The sequence below is a fragment of the Pleurodeles waltl genome, chromosome 1_2 (assembly GCF_031143425.1).
Source record: "Pleurodeles waltl isolate 20211129_DDA chromosome 1_2, aPleWal1.hap1.20221129, whole genome shotgun sequence".
In the NCBI taxonomy this organism is placed as follows: Eukaryota; Metazoa; Chordata; class Amphibia; order Caudata; family Salamandridae; genus Pleurodeles; species Pleurodeles waltl.
Genome location: NC_090437.1, coordinates 165,494,922 through 165,511,851, shown reverse-complemented (window position 1 = coordinate 165,511,851; position 16,930 = coordinate 165,494,922). Strand labels below are relative to the sequence as shown.

At 42.1% G+C, this 16,930-nt stretch overlaps 1 protein-coding gene across 3 annotated transcripts in view; it reads left to right on the top strand.

Moving 5' to 3' along the window:
* The window catches only part of LOC138298515 (zinc finger protein 718-like), a 99,552-nt gene that overhangs the window by 13,516 nt on the left and 69,106 nt on the right, over nt 1–16,930 (top strand). Inside the window, exon 3 of one of the 3 annotated variants that reach the window (XM_069236882.1) lies at nt 12,238–12,312. The exons of 1 other annotated variant lie outside the window; for it this stretch is intronic. In XM_069236882.1, the coding sequence (XP_069092983.1) occupies nt 12,238–12,312 (75 nt within the window). Of the gene's footprint in view, nt 1–12,201; nt 12,313–16,930 lie in introns of all 3 variants that reach the window. One more of the 3 variants, XM_069236881.1, reaches the window with a different exon arrangement.

The following is a 16,930-nucleotide window of genomic DNA, read 5'->3' as shown; positions in this document are numbered from 1 at the left end:
TTCCAGAGGCTCTGGGAGGCTACCCCTCCATGTTTGTAACACCTATTTCCAAGGGGAGAGGGTGTAACATCCCTCTCCCAAAGGAAATCCTTTGTTCTGCCTTCCTGGGCTTAAGCTGTTCGAGCAACAGGAGGGCAGAAACCTGTCTGTGAGGTGGCAGTAGCTGGGGCTGCATGGAAAACCTCAGAAGGCTGTAATGGCAGTACTGGGGGTCCTCTAAGGAGCCCTCAGAGTGCATGGAATCATACAACCAATTCTTGCAAAAGGTATGGGGTATGATTCCAACATGTTTGATACCAAACATGGCCATATTCAGAGTTACCATTGTGAAGCTGTACATAGGTGGTGTCCAGTGCACGCGTAAAATGTCATCCTAGCACTTATGAAGTCTGGGAAAATGGTCCTGGAGTTTGTGGGAGAACCTCTGCTAGTGCACGGGTGCCCTCACACACTGGTACTCTGCATCCAGCCTTCAGGGTTGGAAGGACTGCAAAATGGGTGACTTATAAGTGACCTGATGGAGTGTAAATGGCAGTGAAAGGGTGCAAGCACCCTTTCACACAGGCTTCAATGGCAGTCCTGTAGAACGCTGTGCATGGGCTCCCTATGGGTGGCAAAAGAAATGCTGCAGCCCATAGGGACCCCCTGGAACCTCAATGCCCTGGGTACCTAGGTACTGTATACTAGGGACTTATAAGGGGGTACCAGTGTGCCAATTTTGGGTGAAATACTGGGTTACCAGTATGCAGTGACAAAATTTAGAGGAGAGAGAGCATAATCACTGGGGTCCTGGTTAGCAGGATCCCAGTGAACACAGTCCAACACACTGACATCAGGCAGAGATTGGGGGTAACATGCCAAAAAGAGGGTACTTTCCTACACACGTGATTGTTTTTTTGTAGGTTTTTACATGGGAGATATTGAGTGAAGCAATGGAAGAATAGCCATTTCATTTTCACAGTTCAAGAAAGAGTCCATTTTCCAAATATTGAGCTGATTGTTTTTTGTCAAACTCATTGTGTTTTTAGTATGCGTTTTTAATATAATCAGGCATATTAATTGAGGTATTTCTAAAATGTGTTTTAGCCTGTCCATATGATTAGTCTTTGCGAATGAAGAGTTTCTGATTTTGAGACATATATTTTTGAAGTCCCGAAAATTCTTCAAAAGCAATGATTCTTTTGAAATCTCTGAAAATCGAAGCCAAAATGGCCAGTAAGTGAGGCTTCTTGACAGTTGTGGCTTTAACAGGTTTTGGTGCTTTTTACTTTAAACCTCTAAAGATACATTAGAAGACTCAAGCACTGTTCGACACTAGATTTATTCACTAAACCTCAAACATAAATATGTGTGACTATAATGTTATGCTGTTAAGCTACATCTCAAAACACATTTTCCTTCACTATCTTTTTCCTTTCCTTGTCCTTCCCTTCCATCACTCTTTGCTTCTACTCTATTTTCCTACAACCATCACTGAACTTTTGACTGATGCGCTGCGAGACAGCTACTGAAAAACATCATTTGGAACATGTATCTACTAACTTGTCAGGAACTGGTGCACGGCTGAAGTTCTGGGAGTGTTAATAGCCACTGCTGGGAAGGATTGCGGTCCCCTGCATAGATCTGATGAGCATGAATTCTGCCTCACATTTACCATATCAATCTTTAGTATTTTTAGAGCCCTGGCTCAGCACATAAGACAAGTATGTGTGAACACTGAGGCCTTTTTGTCCTTTAGAGACCCCTCAGCACAGCTCCGAGGTCGAATGTGCACCAGACTACTGTTGCCTCACCAAGATGTTTTTTTTTTTTTTTTAAATACAAGAGATGTTGCAAGCACTGCTTAACGGGGGCAGGGGCCTGGAGAGTTGACTCAAGTTTATTATTTTGGGAATGTGTGTGTTTGTGCTCCCCCCCCCCTTACCCCTACTCCCTGAACTGTATCCAGGCCGGAGGGACCCCATCCCCTGGAGTTAACACCATTATTATGGGGAGAGGCTTGAAAGCAGCAAATTGGACTACGGCAATGCCCTTTACGCAGGAACCACGGCCAAACTCCAGAAGGGGCTGCAACACATCCAGAACGCCTCTGCACGCCTCATCCTGGTCATCCCCTGCCACTGCCACATCACAGGCCATCTGAGAGACCTGCACTGGCTCCCAGTCAACAAGAGAATCACCTTCAAACTCCCCACCAACGTTCACAAAGCACTGCACAACACCGGACCAGAATTCCTCAACAGATGGCTCTCCTTCTACACCCCGACACGGCATCTCCACTCCGCTGACCTCACAACCGTCCCACGCGTCCGTAGAACTACTACCGGTGACAGATCATTCTCGCACCTCGCCGCCAAGACATGGAACATTCTTCCCACCCACCTGCATCAGACCAAAGACCTCCTTACCTTCAGGAAACTTCTCAAGACCTGGCTGTTCGAGCAGTAGCACCGCCTCCTCCCCCCCTTACCCTTCCCCTCCACCTCAGCGCCCTGAGACCCTCATGGGTGAGTAGTGCGCTTTACAAATTCCTGATTGATTGATTGAGGGGTGTGTGGCCCCCCTCTCTGAGCCAGTTGAAGGTCCCGACCCCATCCCCTGGAGCCAATTTAGATTTTTGGTGACGGGGCTTATGCCCCCCCAAGCCATTTAAAGGCCCAGGGATCCCATCACCCAGGGCTCATGTGAAATTTGGGAAGGGTGCATGTGCCCCGGAAGCATAACATCCACCGGGGCTTGAAGTTCACCATTGTCCCAGGAACCTCATCCCCCAAGACACTTACTTGTTCCCTGCCCAGTATAGTGCAGGCACAGATCATAAACTTAACTCCCTGACCGCACCCTCCTAGGCAGGGAGCACAGCTTTACTCCTTTGCCGGGAGGGATCAAAGGCATAGAGCTGGCTGCCACTGCACCACGGATACCTGCTGGCAGGGAAACTGGCTGAGCCCTGGAGATCCATGGGCCTCCCCTCACTGCCCCCAACGTTGGCATTGCGGTGGGTGCACCTATTGGGACCAGGGTACCCACTTTAAAAATAATGAATAAAACAAAACATGGGACATGGGCAGCGTGGGATTCCATTTTTAAGAAATAAATGTAGGCTGTGGGTGCCCCGTTTGGAACCAGGGCACCTAAGTATATATACAAAATAAAAAGTGGTCTTGCTGTTTCAGTCTTAAATCAGTGAAGTCGTAAATAATGTATTCACTGCTCCGACCTCTAAGAGTGCCCCATAATGCATTGCATGAGCTTTTTTTAAAACAAATAAAAAAACTATCATTATCCTGTTGCACCAAGGAAGAGCAGGGGCACCTTCTACAAATTTGAAAAGTGTTGTAGGGGGGTAGGGACTGAAAGGAGCACAGCACCCCCCAGAAAAGTTATTTTTAAAAAACTGTAAGTCTCCTGGGTCATTAAATTCTTAACCCAAATCAAGCTTACCATTATTTGTAAAGTAATCTGAGCTGGAGCTGTATGCTTTACAGTTCGAATCTTGTGGATGGTTCTAATGCTGCATTTTGTGGCCTTAGAAGGGTTAAACAAAAACTCATACACACATTTAGAGTTGTTTGGAAGGAAAATACTTTATTTCAAATATTTCTATGACAGTAATTATTATGCATTGCCATGTGTGTATTTATAAGGCTTATTTTGGAATATGCTTATTGATAAATGGTTGTGGTGACTTTTTGACAAAACCAGTAGGTCTGCTTTGTATAGGTTGATGTGCTGACTCCTTGCCAAAGCCAAGAGGCCAGATTTTTGTATTTTGGTGTTCTGACTCTTTGACAAAGAGAAAAGAATGGCATCATTCCATGTCGAAACATCTCTCTGATCATACAACGTCTTTTTCCAATCTTGATGGTGCAATGATATTGCTAGAGCTGTAAAAAGCATTTGACATCCTTAACTGGAAATACTTATTTGTGGTACTGAAGGACTTTAGAATCACTTAAGAGATGCTTAAGTGGACCTCAGCCTATACTCTTGGTCTACGGCACTTGTTAGGATAGATGGAGTGATTTCTGCATCATATCCACTTACTGGGTGCACAACACAGTATTCCCAATGGAACTGTTGGCCAGTGTGATATGACAGAAAGGTAGGGGAAGGGGCACACCACTGTCAGAACAAGAGCACATTATTTCACTATATACAGATGACTTACTACTGTTCCTGAGAGAGGGATGCATCGGTTTAGACCAATCAATAGGACCCTTAGAGAAAATGGGGAATGTATCTGGCCTCAAAGTTAATTGGGTGAAGACATGCATGTTCTTAGTAATGCTCCGGTAGAGGAAGAGCCCTGAGGCAGCTACATGCAAGCATCTGTTGAGTACCATGCACATTTTGGTATCTGTGGATATTAATTTTTACACAGTAAAGATGATTATTACTATAAAACATCTTGGTCCAGCTATGCAAGTCTTTCTTTGTTGAACGTAATACCCTGCTATCAAATTAGTTGTGTGGAAGGGACAGGCACATAGTTTGGCTCCTCAAACTGAAGTTACTGGTGACTGAAGGGGCCTTGTGGGCCCCTAATTTTGAATTATATTACCTAGCAGCCCAACTAACCAGGGTGGCCAAATGGCTAATTGGCAAACATATGCAAAAGATGGGTATCCCATATGACAAACTAGCAGATCTTGCTCTCTCATATCTCTTTATGGGGGCAAGGAGGAGGCTTAAACACCTCCCAGATTGCTAAGTATAGCGTTTGGATGCTGGGAGAGGTGCAGTTGGAGAACCAGAGAAAATCAGCCGTACCTTCCAGCACTATCACTTATAGAGTTGCCAAGACCCAAAGTTATTTTGGACAAGACAGTTGTTAATATGGACAGTGAAGGGACTGTTGATGACAAGGAACTGTTGAACAATAGGTAAATTAAAATATGTGTATGATCCTATATATATCGGTGAGCTCTCGGAAGGACAGTTCTTAACTTATGTAGCTGTTTAATAAGCTGTACAGCTCCTGTGGGGTAATAGAATAGTTGAACCCCAAACACAAACTATCACAGCTGTTATTCACCATGGGGAAAAAATGTAGACTTCTAACCTGGCTGCACAGACTCCTACTACAGATAAATGACCCTTATCACAAGCTTTAACAGACATAGTAAGTAAATAACCAGTGGAGATTGGCAGCAGTTGTTGACATATACACACACATTTTCTGGAAATCCGGGCTTTAAATATACCCAATTTAATCATTTTTCACAGGACATAAGTAACTCTGAGCAGAATTAATAAGATTCACAATACAATACTGGCCAAGTTACCTAGATGCTGAATGGGTGATGGCTTCTATCAAGTGGTATGCTCAGCAGTGGATCGATTGTTCTGGAGGAAATTGATGGACAGCTGCTAGATGCCTTAGACACAAATGTGTTAGACACTCCCGAGGGTTGATTACTGGGCCTCTTCACTTGTCCACTTAAGTGTAAGGCAGAGAACAGTTTCTGGGCTTGGCATTACTATTAGCAAAAAGAGAGAGCAATCGCTATAGCCTGGAGAGCAAAGGAAGCACTCCGGCATGTGGGATGGAGCAAGGACGTAAAGAAATGGACCAACAGTGAAAGTACAACGGTACACAGAGAAAAGAGCAGAGGTTTAAGAATAAATCAGTTCATACATATGTAGGTAGAAGTTCTACTTTTGTACACCACACAGAGAATAACCACAGATACAGACAAGTCTAACCAGGACATGGGAACGTAAAGTTAGGTACGGTGGGAATGAGCACCTCAGACATTGAGGCACAAGAGAGACAATAAATGAGATAAAACCAAAAATGACATTTCGCGCTTGCTGAGTGCTTAGAACAATTCCATGCTTGACCTTCTCCCCTCCCAGCATACATTGGTTGAGATAAGAGAAGAAGAACAATTTAGAGACCGAAATAAACACTACACATTACGAGTTTGGTTAACTGTATAGCAGTATAATTGTGTGTGACAATGTGTGCAAGCTTCACAAACTGTTCTTGTAGTATGTACAGCGCTAGTAAAGATATATTATCAAGAAAAAGTACCCTAGAGATAGTGTCTGAGACCAGCGATTCCAGGAGCAGTCCAGAAGAGTTGAATTTTGGATAGGACATTTGTGCAAAATCCACAGATTAATCTTTATCATGCAAGGTGGAATGTCACATAAGAAGCTGAAACTCCGACTATAGTACTGGTGAGTATAAGTAGGATGTTGGAGAAAAAGAAGTCTACTTCTAAAAAGATGGATCTCAGTGCACAAAAAGAGGAGGATAAGGAAAAAGATCTGGCTACAGATCTATAATTTCCCAGAATCTGATGTCTTCTTTTAACAAGACAGATAACGGAACTGTGATCCGACTTTGAATAAGGATCATGTCATCAATTATAATGGGATGAATTAAAAAATCATTAAAAACTATACCTAACCACCTGAACTGTTATCAGGCCTTACTATGTATTATCTGATATACTGGTGTAAGGTTGTGAAGCCTTCCAAGGTACTTCCAAAAACTGTGTGAATATGATACTTCAAACTTTATTTAAGGTAACTTATACTTGGCTGCTGTTGTAGTCTCAAAATATATTTTTGCTTCTCATTTAATTGCATCTTTACTCAAGCATCGAACATTCACAGTTGTTTAATGCCTTGGCAAACTATGTTTAATGCTATTGGAATGGAAACTCTGCACATGTCCAAGACTGTTTCGATCAATGTTCATTATAGGTAATTCACAAGACCATTGTCTTTATAATAAGAAACTGCAAACGCCATAGAAAAATTAAACACAGTAGAACAATTACTGTATTCATTATTAGAATTGATTTTTATAACTGTGGCACAACCTCCGAGGCATGTAACTTGTAAATCAAATCTGTACAGCAACCTAAATAATTTGTTATGCAGAATAATGGCCCAGCATTCATATTAAAAATTAATAAAACTCCTTTAAATTGCATATCTGACATATCACCTTGAAGTGACAAATTCATGTGAATGAAGACTTGCAGTGTCGAAGGTCACTAGTGTCATATCATAAAGCATGTAGCTGACACCTTCAAGCTTACAATTAAGTTCGTAATACGTCTCAAATAAGTTTGTCCGCACACCAGGCTTTGCTTAAGAAAAAATGTGGAGGGACGTTCTGTAGATATTTGTTCACTTTGACCTATCATGTGACTGTCTCTGTCCCAGTCCTCCAGGCTTGTCATAAAGCTGGCTCTGTCACATGTCCTCTAGCTCGCCATGCGATTAGCTCTATCACATGCTAACTGACCTGCAAATCGTCCTGTCCTAACACAAATGACTAATCTTACAGCTGGTGCTTTCCGGTTGCGCTGACCTACATTCAACTAGGTCAGTCTCGGCACTTCTGTCGTGCCGTGTGTTCTAAAGCAGCTTAAATCACCTGACGTGTAACTGAATCTGCCCATCTTTTCTAACCAGGTATTTGGACGAGTGGCCAACGAACCACCACCCACGGATGTGTGGCATATATATAGCTAGGGGAGGGCCCTAATACATGACAGAAATCTGTGTTTTAAAGCACCTGCATCCAATAAAAGCAATTTCTAATAGTAGAACAACAGGCTGTTTATTTAACTTTGTGTAATCTTTGGTTCTTGCTCTGTTGCAATGTTTCATTTTCTTTAGATGAGTCTGTCTCATTGATCTATAAAACTCAAAGTATTTTTTGACTCAGAGTTGCTTGTGGCTAGTCACGTAAAATCTGTGTCCTCATCGACAACAATTTGAAATGTTCGTGACAAATTTCCCTTGTGCACTCAGTTCCCCATAGAACAATTGCTGCAAGGACCATTGTACGATTCAGTGTTAACTATTACATTTCTCTTTTGGATGTAACTTGTAGGAAAATCTAAAAATAAAGTAAATTCATGTAATAGTGCATTTTTCTCCAAGTCAGCATACAGATCTTGATGGTGCGCTTGTACTTGCGCCTTAATCTTTGTAAAATCATCACAGACATTTCCTCATTGATCATGTGGACATTTGTTAGTGGACTTGAAAGGCTGTAGGGAAACAAACATCTGAAATACATTTCAAACTTGTGAAGCCAGTGTGACTCCACAATAAGGACCAGGAATTCATAGTTCAAATTAAATTGGTTTATTTTAGGATATTTATTAATTTGGTGAACAAGCAGAGTATAAATTACATTTCCCAGAAACAACAATGTAGTCTGGAGACTGAAATGTGGCAATACATTGAGCTGTAATAATATGAGAATCAGAATGGTTACAGCCACAACGATAATAAAACAAATTGTCACAAACAGGTGTTCCATAAAGAAACTTCCCTTTTCTGTCCCATATTTAATTTTAAATAATGTTCAAAATGTATACATGCAGGTCAAAGAACCCTTTTTCAGCATGTAATGTAAGATAAGTAATGGAGGAGTGACTGGAGTAGGGAGAGGGGACAGGCTTTGGATGGGGTGCCTTGGATTTGTGGGGTGGATTGGAGTCGAGTAGATTGGATTGCAGTGGGCTGTATTTGCAGGAGTGAGGGGGATTAGATTGAGTGGTGTGGATTGGATTGCGATGGATTAGATTGGTGTGGATTGGATTGGGGTGGGGTGGATTGGAGTGGGATAGATTGGATTTGGATGGATTGGGGTGGATTGGATTGGAGTGAAGGTGATTGGATTTGAGTGGGGTGGATTGGAGTGAGGCGGTTTAGAGTGGGACGGATTGTTTTGGTTTGGAGTGGGGTACACTGGAGTGGGGCAGATTGTTTTGTATTGGGGAGGGACAGATTGTTTTGGATTGGAGTGGTGCAGATTGTTTTGGATTGGAATGGGCCAGATTTCTTTGGATTGAGTGGGCCAGATTGTTTTGGAGTAGGGTGGATTTTATTTGAGTAGGTGGATTGGGAAGGGAGTGGGTTGGATTGGTGTATAGTGGATTGGATTGGAGTGGGGTGGATTGTGGTGGATTGGAGTGGGCTAAATTGGGATGGAGTGGATGGATTGAGGTGGATTGGATTGGAGTGGAGTGGACTGGAGTGGGCAAACTGGAGTGGGGACGATTGGTACTGGGACAGGTTGTTTTGGATTTGAGTGGGACAGATTGTTTTGGATTGCAGTGGGGAAGGCTGGAGTGGTGCAGATTGTTTGGGATCACAGTGAGGAAGATTGGAGTGGGCAAATTGTTTTGGATCAGAGTGGGGCAGATTGGTTTGAATTTGAGTGGGGCTGATTGTTTTGCATTGGAGTGGAGCAGATTGTTTTGAATTGGAGTGGGGCAGATTGGAGTGGTGCAGATTGTTTTAGATTGGAGTGGGACAGATTGTTTTAGATTGGATTGTGGCAGAAGTTTTGGATTGGAGTGTGGGGAGGTTGGGAGAATCTGGTTGATTGGAGGGGATTGGATTGGGGTGAGTGGCTTGGACTGGAGTGAAGTGGTTTTAATTGTTCTGGGTTGGAATGGATTAAGTGGGGTCCATTGGGGTGAGGTGTGGTGGAGTGGAATGATGCGTATTGGAGTAGGGTGGATTGGGGTGTTTTGCACGATTGTGTTAAAGCATGAATTCAGAAATTACGCATAAATAAGAATCAATGTCGATTTGCAATATTTAGAACAAGACAATCCTCATCTTTTGAGAACAGCTCCCACAAACAAAAACAAAAGAAAACATGAGTGTAAAGTGAGAAACAAAGACTTGGAAAAAGAAAAGAAAATTAACTATAGAAAATAAATCTTTGCAATTTTATTTGTCCTGCTGAGCATGTTTTTGGCGGTCACACACCTTCTGTTTGCAGGGCTCTAGAAGTTGAAAAGAAGTACCTCAGTCATGTCAGGAGCAGCGCATGGACACTGATTAAGTTGAATCAATCAGTGCTTGGTCCCTGCTTCACAGACAGGAATGAAAATTATGCTTTGCTTGCAGTGCCGAATTGCGAGGCTTTAAAGAAGAGTGCCACGCAAGACAACAAATGGTAAACAATGGGCAGGCTCCAAGCCCTTACTGATAACAACAGTGTCTCGCAGGCTCGACCCTAAAAACTTGGCTGCGCTCTTGAAATCTTAAGTTACTCCGTGCCGGAGTTGCAGCACAATTGGTCATCTTTCAGGGGAAGAGAGTTTCATACAATGGGTGTTTGCACTAAAAATTCTGCCTACTAGTCTGTTTTCTTTGGATTTTTGAACTATCAATGAGGCATTTGGAAACATTTGACACTTGTTAGACTCCATCAGGGGATCCTTTTCTATAATAGGCTGCATCAGAATCTAGTATGGTCCTGTAGGTGACACTAAGAGATTTGAATGTGATGCTGGCATCAGCCAGAAGCCAATGTAAAGGCCTTCAAATGGCATACATTGAGCCTGCCACATCTCGGGTCACTACCGTGCCACCCCTCAATTGTATGTTTTACATTTCCAAAGGTAAGTAATAAAAGTAAGTTAAAGGTAGAGATTAAAATGTTGAAAAGAGGGTAAGGAGAATTTGCACGAAAGACCAGGCTGGGTTTAGTAAGTGTGCCCCCACGATGATATTATGTCCCATGATTTAGTGGTGGCCATTTAGTGCTGCACGATTTTGTGGTACTGAATTTAGGAACATATTCCCCTTAAAGCAGCATTGGCTTTTCTGTAATTTTTAAATTGGTGTGAGTGCTTTGTTTTCAATGCCTTGAGGCTTGGATAGGACAGTTGGATGGGGACTGATGTACTGCGCATTACCGTAATCCAGTCATTGCAGAATTATGACCCAACTGAGTAAGACATGGAGGAACACTGTGAACTATATGCCCTATCTGAGGCGATAGGTGAAGTTCTTAATCTATTTATTTATTTATATCTGGCTAAGTTTAAATATCAGTTGCGATTGTATTTTGTATATTGTATTTTCCACATCTTTCCTCATAGTTGCTCTTATCGTTTCAGATAATAAAAACTTTATGACTAAACAGGTTTGATGCTGTGTAAAGTGGCCTACTATGTAGCTGCAGTCAGAAATGGGTGACTGATATCAAAGCTATTCAATCAATCAATCAATCAATCACAATATTTATAAAGCGCGCTACGTACCCGTAAGGGTTTCAAGGCGCTGTGGGGGGGGGGGGATTGCTGCTATTGGTCGAAGAGCCAGGTCTTGAGGAGTTTCCTGAAGGTGAGTAGGTGAGTAGGTCCTGGGTCTGTCGTAGGGGGGTTGGGAGGGAGTTCCAGGTTTTGGCGGCGAGGTAGGAGAAGGATCTGCCGCCGGATGTCTTGCGTTGGAAGCGGGGAACGATGGCGAGGGAGAGGTTGGCAGAGCGGAGTTGGTGGGAGGGGACGTAGAAGTTGAGTCTGTTGTTCAGGTAGGTGGGTCCGGTGTTGTGGAGTGCCTTGTGAGCGTGGGTGATTCATTGTGAGTAGGCCCAGTCGCCCTATCTTGTAAATCCCAAAGACAGTTATCAACTGATTGCAATAACAACTAGAGTTGTTGCAAACCTATTGGGGCTGTCACCAAATATTCAAATGTGTGGTAGCCTATAACTTGGTGAATTCTGGTGACGTATACAGCCATAGTCCCAATTCTAAATTAGCAGTACAAATGGGTTACATCTTCACTTTTGAAGGGCTGGGGTGATTAGGTTGGTGTGAGGGCTATTCACTATATAGTCCACCAACAAGGATTACCATCTGGTCAGTATTGCACAGATATAGCTGGTATTGTTTATATCGAGACTGATACAAAAAGTGAAAACTAGTAAAAGCAGATGTAAACATTAAGGAGCCAATCAGAGAAGAAGCAGTATTTTAGAGATGTCTAAATTTTCCCTAAATGTTTATTGAAGTAAAGAGAGGCTCATACCTAGACCTTCCAGAATCTCAAAAAGTGAATACATGGCTTATATTTTGAACTGGGGAAGATAGCAACCCTACTCCCAATTGAGATCTTCTATTTCAAATAGATGTGCAAAAGAAGGCCCACTGTCCTTGAGTAGTGCAATTGTGTGATGTACTACCGATTCTGAGGTCAAAGTTGGATTGCATGTTTCAAGATTACACAAGCTTCGTTGCGCGATCGTTTGCCTCACCTCGTCTTTTCTTATACATTCACCTGCTAATCACATAAATGAACATGTTAAAAGTATTGTTTCATTTCTCATTCATGTTGACCTAAGTCATAATTTTTGGTGTGTTGGTTTATTACTCAAGGAATTCTAGATTAGTTACAAGTTTTTTTTTGTTCCTAAAAAAGGTCCACTTATTGCCACAAACATCTTTTCATTAAAAGCTAAAGAAAAGGAAGATGCTTGCGCCAAGGACCATCTGGATCCTGAGAGAATGCAACAAGGGGACCATTCTGCAAGTATGTATAAGTAAAAAGTGCTTTCCCACATACCTTGCGGTTATGGTTTGAACTATTCTATCCAGAACCACCTGCCACTCATACAAAGTAATGTTTATCAACATTTTCCCAACTAGACACATAAACTGCACATGGGTGTATTTGGACACACAAGGACTGATTCCCCACCTGGAAACTGCCTACTTTAGAGAATACATTTGGAACACATTGCTCAGATCTTCTTAACCATCACCTCCGTTTATTGTCAGGATGTCTGTATTTCTACTAGTTCAGAACTAGTTCTAGGAAGTTGCTTACATACTTTATGTCAGGGATCAATTACAAGATGCAATTGTTTCCATATTAAAATATAATTATTGAAGAGATCATACATAAAATTATTAAGATGGCACACTGTAGAGATTATCTTCTCAAATTTCCCTTCCAATGCCTCTTATTAATGAATAAGCTAGGAAAATAAGCCGGGTAGAGAGTACCCCTCTGTGTCTGTTCCATTGATCCTTGGCTTCATGAGGGAAAGCGACCACATAAATTGCAGTCTTACTTTTACATTTTATTTAGCTGTTTTTCTGTGAATTGTGTACCCAAGAATGCCTTAAATGTCTTGGCATAACCCTTGACTAGATAGCATATCAGAAAATTTCTTATAGAGCTGATCTCAACTGCATTTTTACAACCTGAAAGTGGCTAAAATGACAGCCCACTAATAAGGAATTAAATAAATAAATAGATCCCATTGTCTTGATTCACAGAAAGTCAGATATTTACTATGATAATATTACTCAGAAGTTTGGAACAATTCTCAGACTTTCTTGGATTTCACATACAATTTCAAGAGTAGTTATGGGAAGCTTTGACTGTCAAAGTTTTCTTGGAATACTAAGCCTTTAAGCATTTGGAAATGTAACACATGTATATTTCAGAATGTGCTTTTGAACGTGCCAACGCTTTCTCTTTTGTCCCTGTGGAGAAACTCCTTCCCTGCCAACCTCTCCAATTTGTCTTGGTGTTCTCTCCCCTTTCCATTCCTGAAGGCGGATTTATTCTTGCCCTTAACAGGAGTAAGTCTCCAACTATTTTCATAAACCTTGTAAACTCATCTTGGCAGGCATAGCATCTTGTAAATTAGCCTGAGTATTTACATGTATTTTTTTTCTTCTAGGTATAATCTTTACCAGCGGTTAACATAACCATGTTGTAAGGGGTACTGTCTAAGTCACTCCTTTCATTGTTCAGTTTACATGTTTGTAGTTGGGAATGTAGAAACTATACATTCATATAATTTTGTACTTTTCTGAGTGCGTAGTATGCATTTTACACATTGCTCACTTTGTTTTGTCTGTTTTAAGAATCTTTAATAATAAAATAGTTGTAAAGAGGTAAAACAAATGACAAATTATATATTGAAAGCTAACAAACTAAAATGAATCCATCAAAAATGCAAAACAACTCAAAGCCTGGTGGGGGCTAGCAAGCCTGGGAAGCTTTCTGGATGAACCTGAATCTCAAATGTCCAATTCTGGGGATTTCTACATCTTAACTGCTGTAAGTAGCATTCGTTATCTTTCTTCTAGGCTAAACTACCTCACAGATCTTTGAGAGTGCAGCAGGAATATGTTGACATGGGCTCTGTGTGTGTGGTTGGGACCCACCTTCCTCCTACTCTTTTCATGACAAATGTTTGTATTGGTCCCTGTGATATGGTGCTGACACTGTACCATTGACCACCATAAATGGGGTAAGGTGGTTGACTGTAGGATTTTCTGTGGGATTGTCCTGTGTTGAGGCTGTCTGTCCTATAGGAAGCTGCTGTTGGATTTCTAATGTCCAGATTTTTACTAAAAGCAGACAACTAACAAATAAGGTACAGGTGCAGAAGGATATGATGTCTGGTTCAGCTAGGTGGGATGCCTTGAGTGACCTGGCAGGTGTCTCTCTGTCGTATTTCAGCCCCACATGCTTTGGACCTTATAGGCTGACCATCGCTGCCATTTAGGGGCCAGGGTTTGTTTATAGGATAGCTGGGAGGGAGGACCTGCAGCAACAGAAGTATCCTCCACAATTTATAAGGAATTTCCCAAAGTGTTTAAAGTGGCTGAAGGCCTTGAATTAGCCAGATTGACCAGGGTGACTGATGGATTAGTCTTCGCTTTTTCTGACATTTGGGCAGCCTGAGGGAAAGAGGAGTTTTAGTGATTTCCAAATGTGATCTCAAAAACCTGGAAGGAATTCAGATTCCAAAAATCGGACCACACACATGGCTGGTTTCTCATTGGATGTGGTTCACCAAATGTGCCAGAGTCTTTCCAGAGAAAGGAGGCTAGAGAGAGGAAGAGAACAATCAAAATGTGTACTTTATTCTCACGTGACCGTTCATGAACTGTGAGGACAGATATACTAAATACTGGGCACAAAGAAATAGTCACAATTTGCGGATAGTATTTCTCTGACCAGAAAAGAATGTTACAAGCCATCCTATTTACTAACAAGTCGGTCCCCAAAATTCTGATTTGGAGTGCATTGTAGTCCAACCTACCTCATGAGCATTAATGATGTAGGTCATAAATTGTGACTCACTGCCATTGGTGGCCATCACTAGGATGGTGGCATGTGCTAGGGTCAGCAGATCTCATTGTCTGATCGTCTTGTAATAAAGTAAACCTTTTATTTTTTTTAATGCAGCCTTTTTTACTTAAAAGAAATGGTGCATTTAAACAAAAACATTTTTAAAGGTTGTTTTGAGATTTGCAAACATTGATACATCACATAACGATAATGTCCAGAGGAACTGATGCTTGAGGCTGGCTGGTTTGGCTATTGGCAGCCAAATTGGCAAGCCTCAAGCATCAAGTTCTCTGGATGGTGTTGGTTCTTTGTGGATCCTATCCCAACCGAGAACATGATGAGGTTGTGTAGGTTCCTATACAATTCCTCATTTCTCAGTGGAGCCCCAGGGATCTAGTGAAATTCCTGTCAACTCTGCTCCACCAGAGTTACTGGGGTTATTCATGTAATTGGTATCAGCCATTCTAGTGAGGAGCAGGGGCTCGGGGAGGTACAGTGGACTTATCGGGTGAATTACTGGGGTGCTGGGGATGAGGCCTCTAGAGTCTCATTTCTCAACCACCCACAACAATAGTGGAGCGCCACAACAACAAATAAGTAATATAAGTGTAAGACTGTGAGAAAATGACCCTTTTTGTGTAGTCACCCAAATATTTTTGCAGATTTTTAGACTTTGCACACTGTGGCGCTGCCTTCCAGTGCCCAGCGCACGTTCCCCTTCTACCTCCAACTCCCCTTCACCTCCCCAGTGACGTCTGATGACGTCGCGCGCTGACCTCATCAGAGGCCACCTCCCATCGTGCTGGAAGCTCAGCTTCCAGCGTCATTGGTAGAGAAATGCAAAGCACGGCACAGAAGCTCCCTCCAAGGGCAGAGTCCTGTGCCATCTCGGATTCTGCCTAGACTAGTGCCTTCTGGGCTAGTTAAGCCTGTCCCATATTTACCACGGGCTAAGCTCAGGTCTAAATTGTTGAAACCTTCGCATGGAACTAATACATACTATGGGTACCAAAGTTAATTAACCCTGAGTTTGCACCACTATTTGCTATTAGAAACCTCAACAATTGGAATTCATGAAAGTGATTGAAAATACTTGGCTATTTTAGCAATTTCCTACATGAGGGAAAATTTGACATGAATATAATTTTTGGAAAACAGTTGGGAAGCCATAATTGCAAACTGAAACATGTTTAAAAAAAAGGGTGGGGTAATAGGCCCCTTAGTACTTGAGCGGGTTAAATGCTTCAGAAATGTATTTATTGACCACAATTAGAAAATGCCCTTGTTTTTTTGGTGATGGTTTGGATGACCTTTACTTCATCTTCCTTTACACTAATTATCTACAAGCTTTCTATAAGCAGTTTCAGGACACTTTGTCAAACGCCTTTGCAGCATGAATGGAGCAATAGGCTGAAGGAGCTAGAGGGTTTGCACGACTCCTGCTGAAGTCATAATAGACATTGTCAGGCCACAGCTACAGAAGAGTCATGCTTTCTGCTATCTCATTGGCAGAAATCCATCCTCCGACCTGCCTTGTATTTAGTTACCTAGAAGCACACGCACGCACCATGGTTGAGATCAAGATCTAAATAGAGACTTAATCCCATGCATGGTTTACAGGTGCCAGTGCAGCTCTCTCTGCATCAAACAGAATTTGGGTCTTAGTTGTCCTGAGCCTGTTGGAGAATGATCTGATTCCACTGCTTCTTTTGCCAGAGTTACTGTATCAACAAAGGAATATGGTTTATCACCCTTACCTTCCATTTATTTGTGTGGTAGCCTGAACTGCGAGGTTCTAACTTTTAGTCATCCAGGAAAGTCAGTTCAAAATAAATAAATGTTTCTCTTGCTCAGGAAACTAGAATGCTATAACAGCAAGTCAAATGCTTTCAAATTTTGGCACTGGAAAAAGATTTGAGGACCTGCTCTCTGGGCACAGTTCTGCCCTTTGTGTCCCATTTGGCCAGATGTTATGTTCCTATGTGGTGTCAAGCTTACCATCATTTACAGTGTCTGGACTGGAACTTAAAATATTTTTCAGACCAAATGTGTC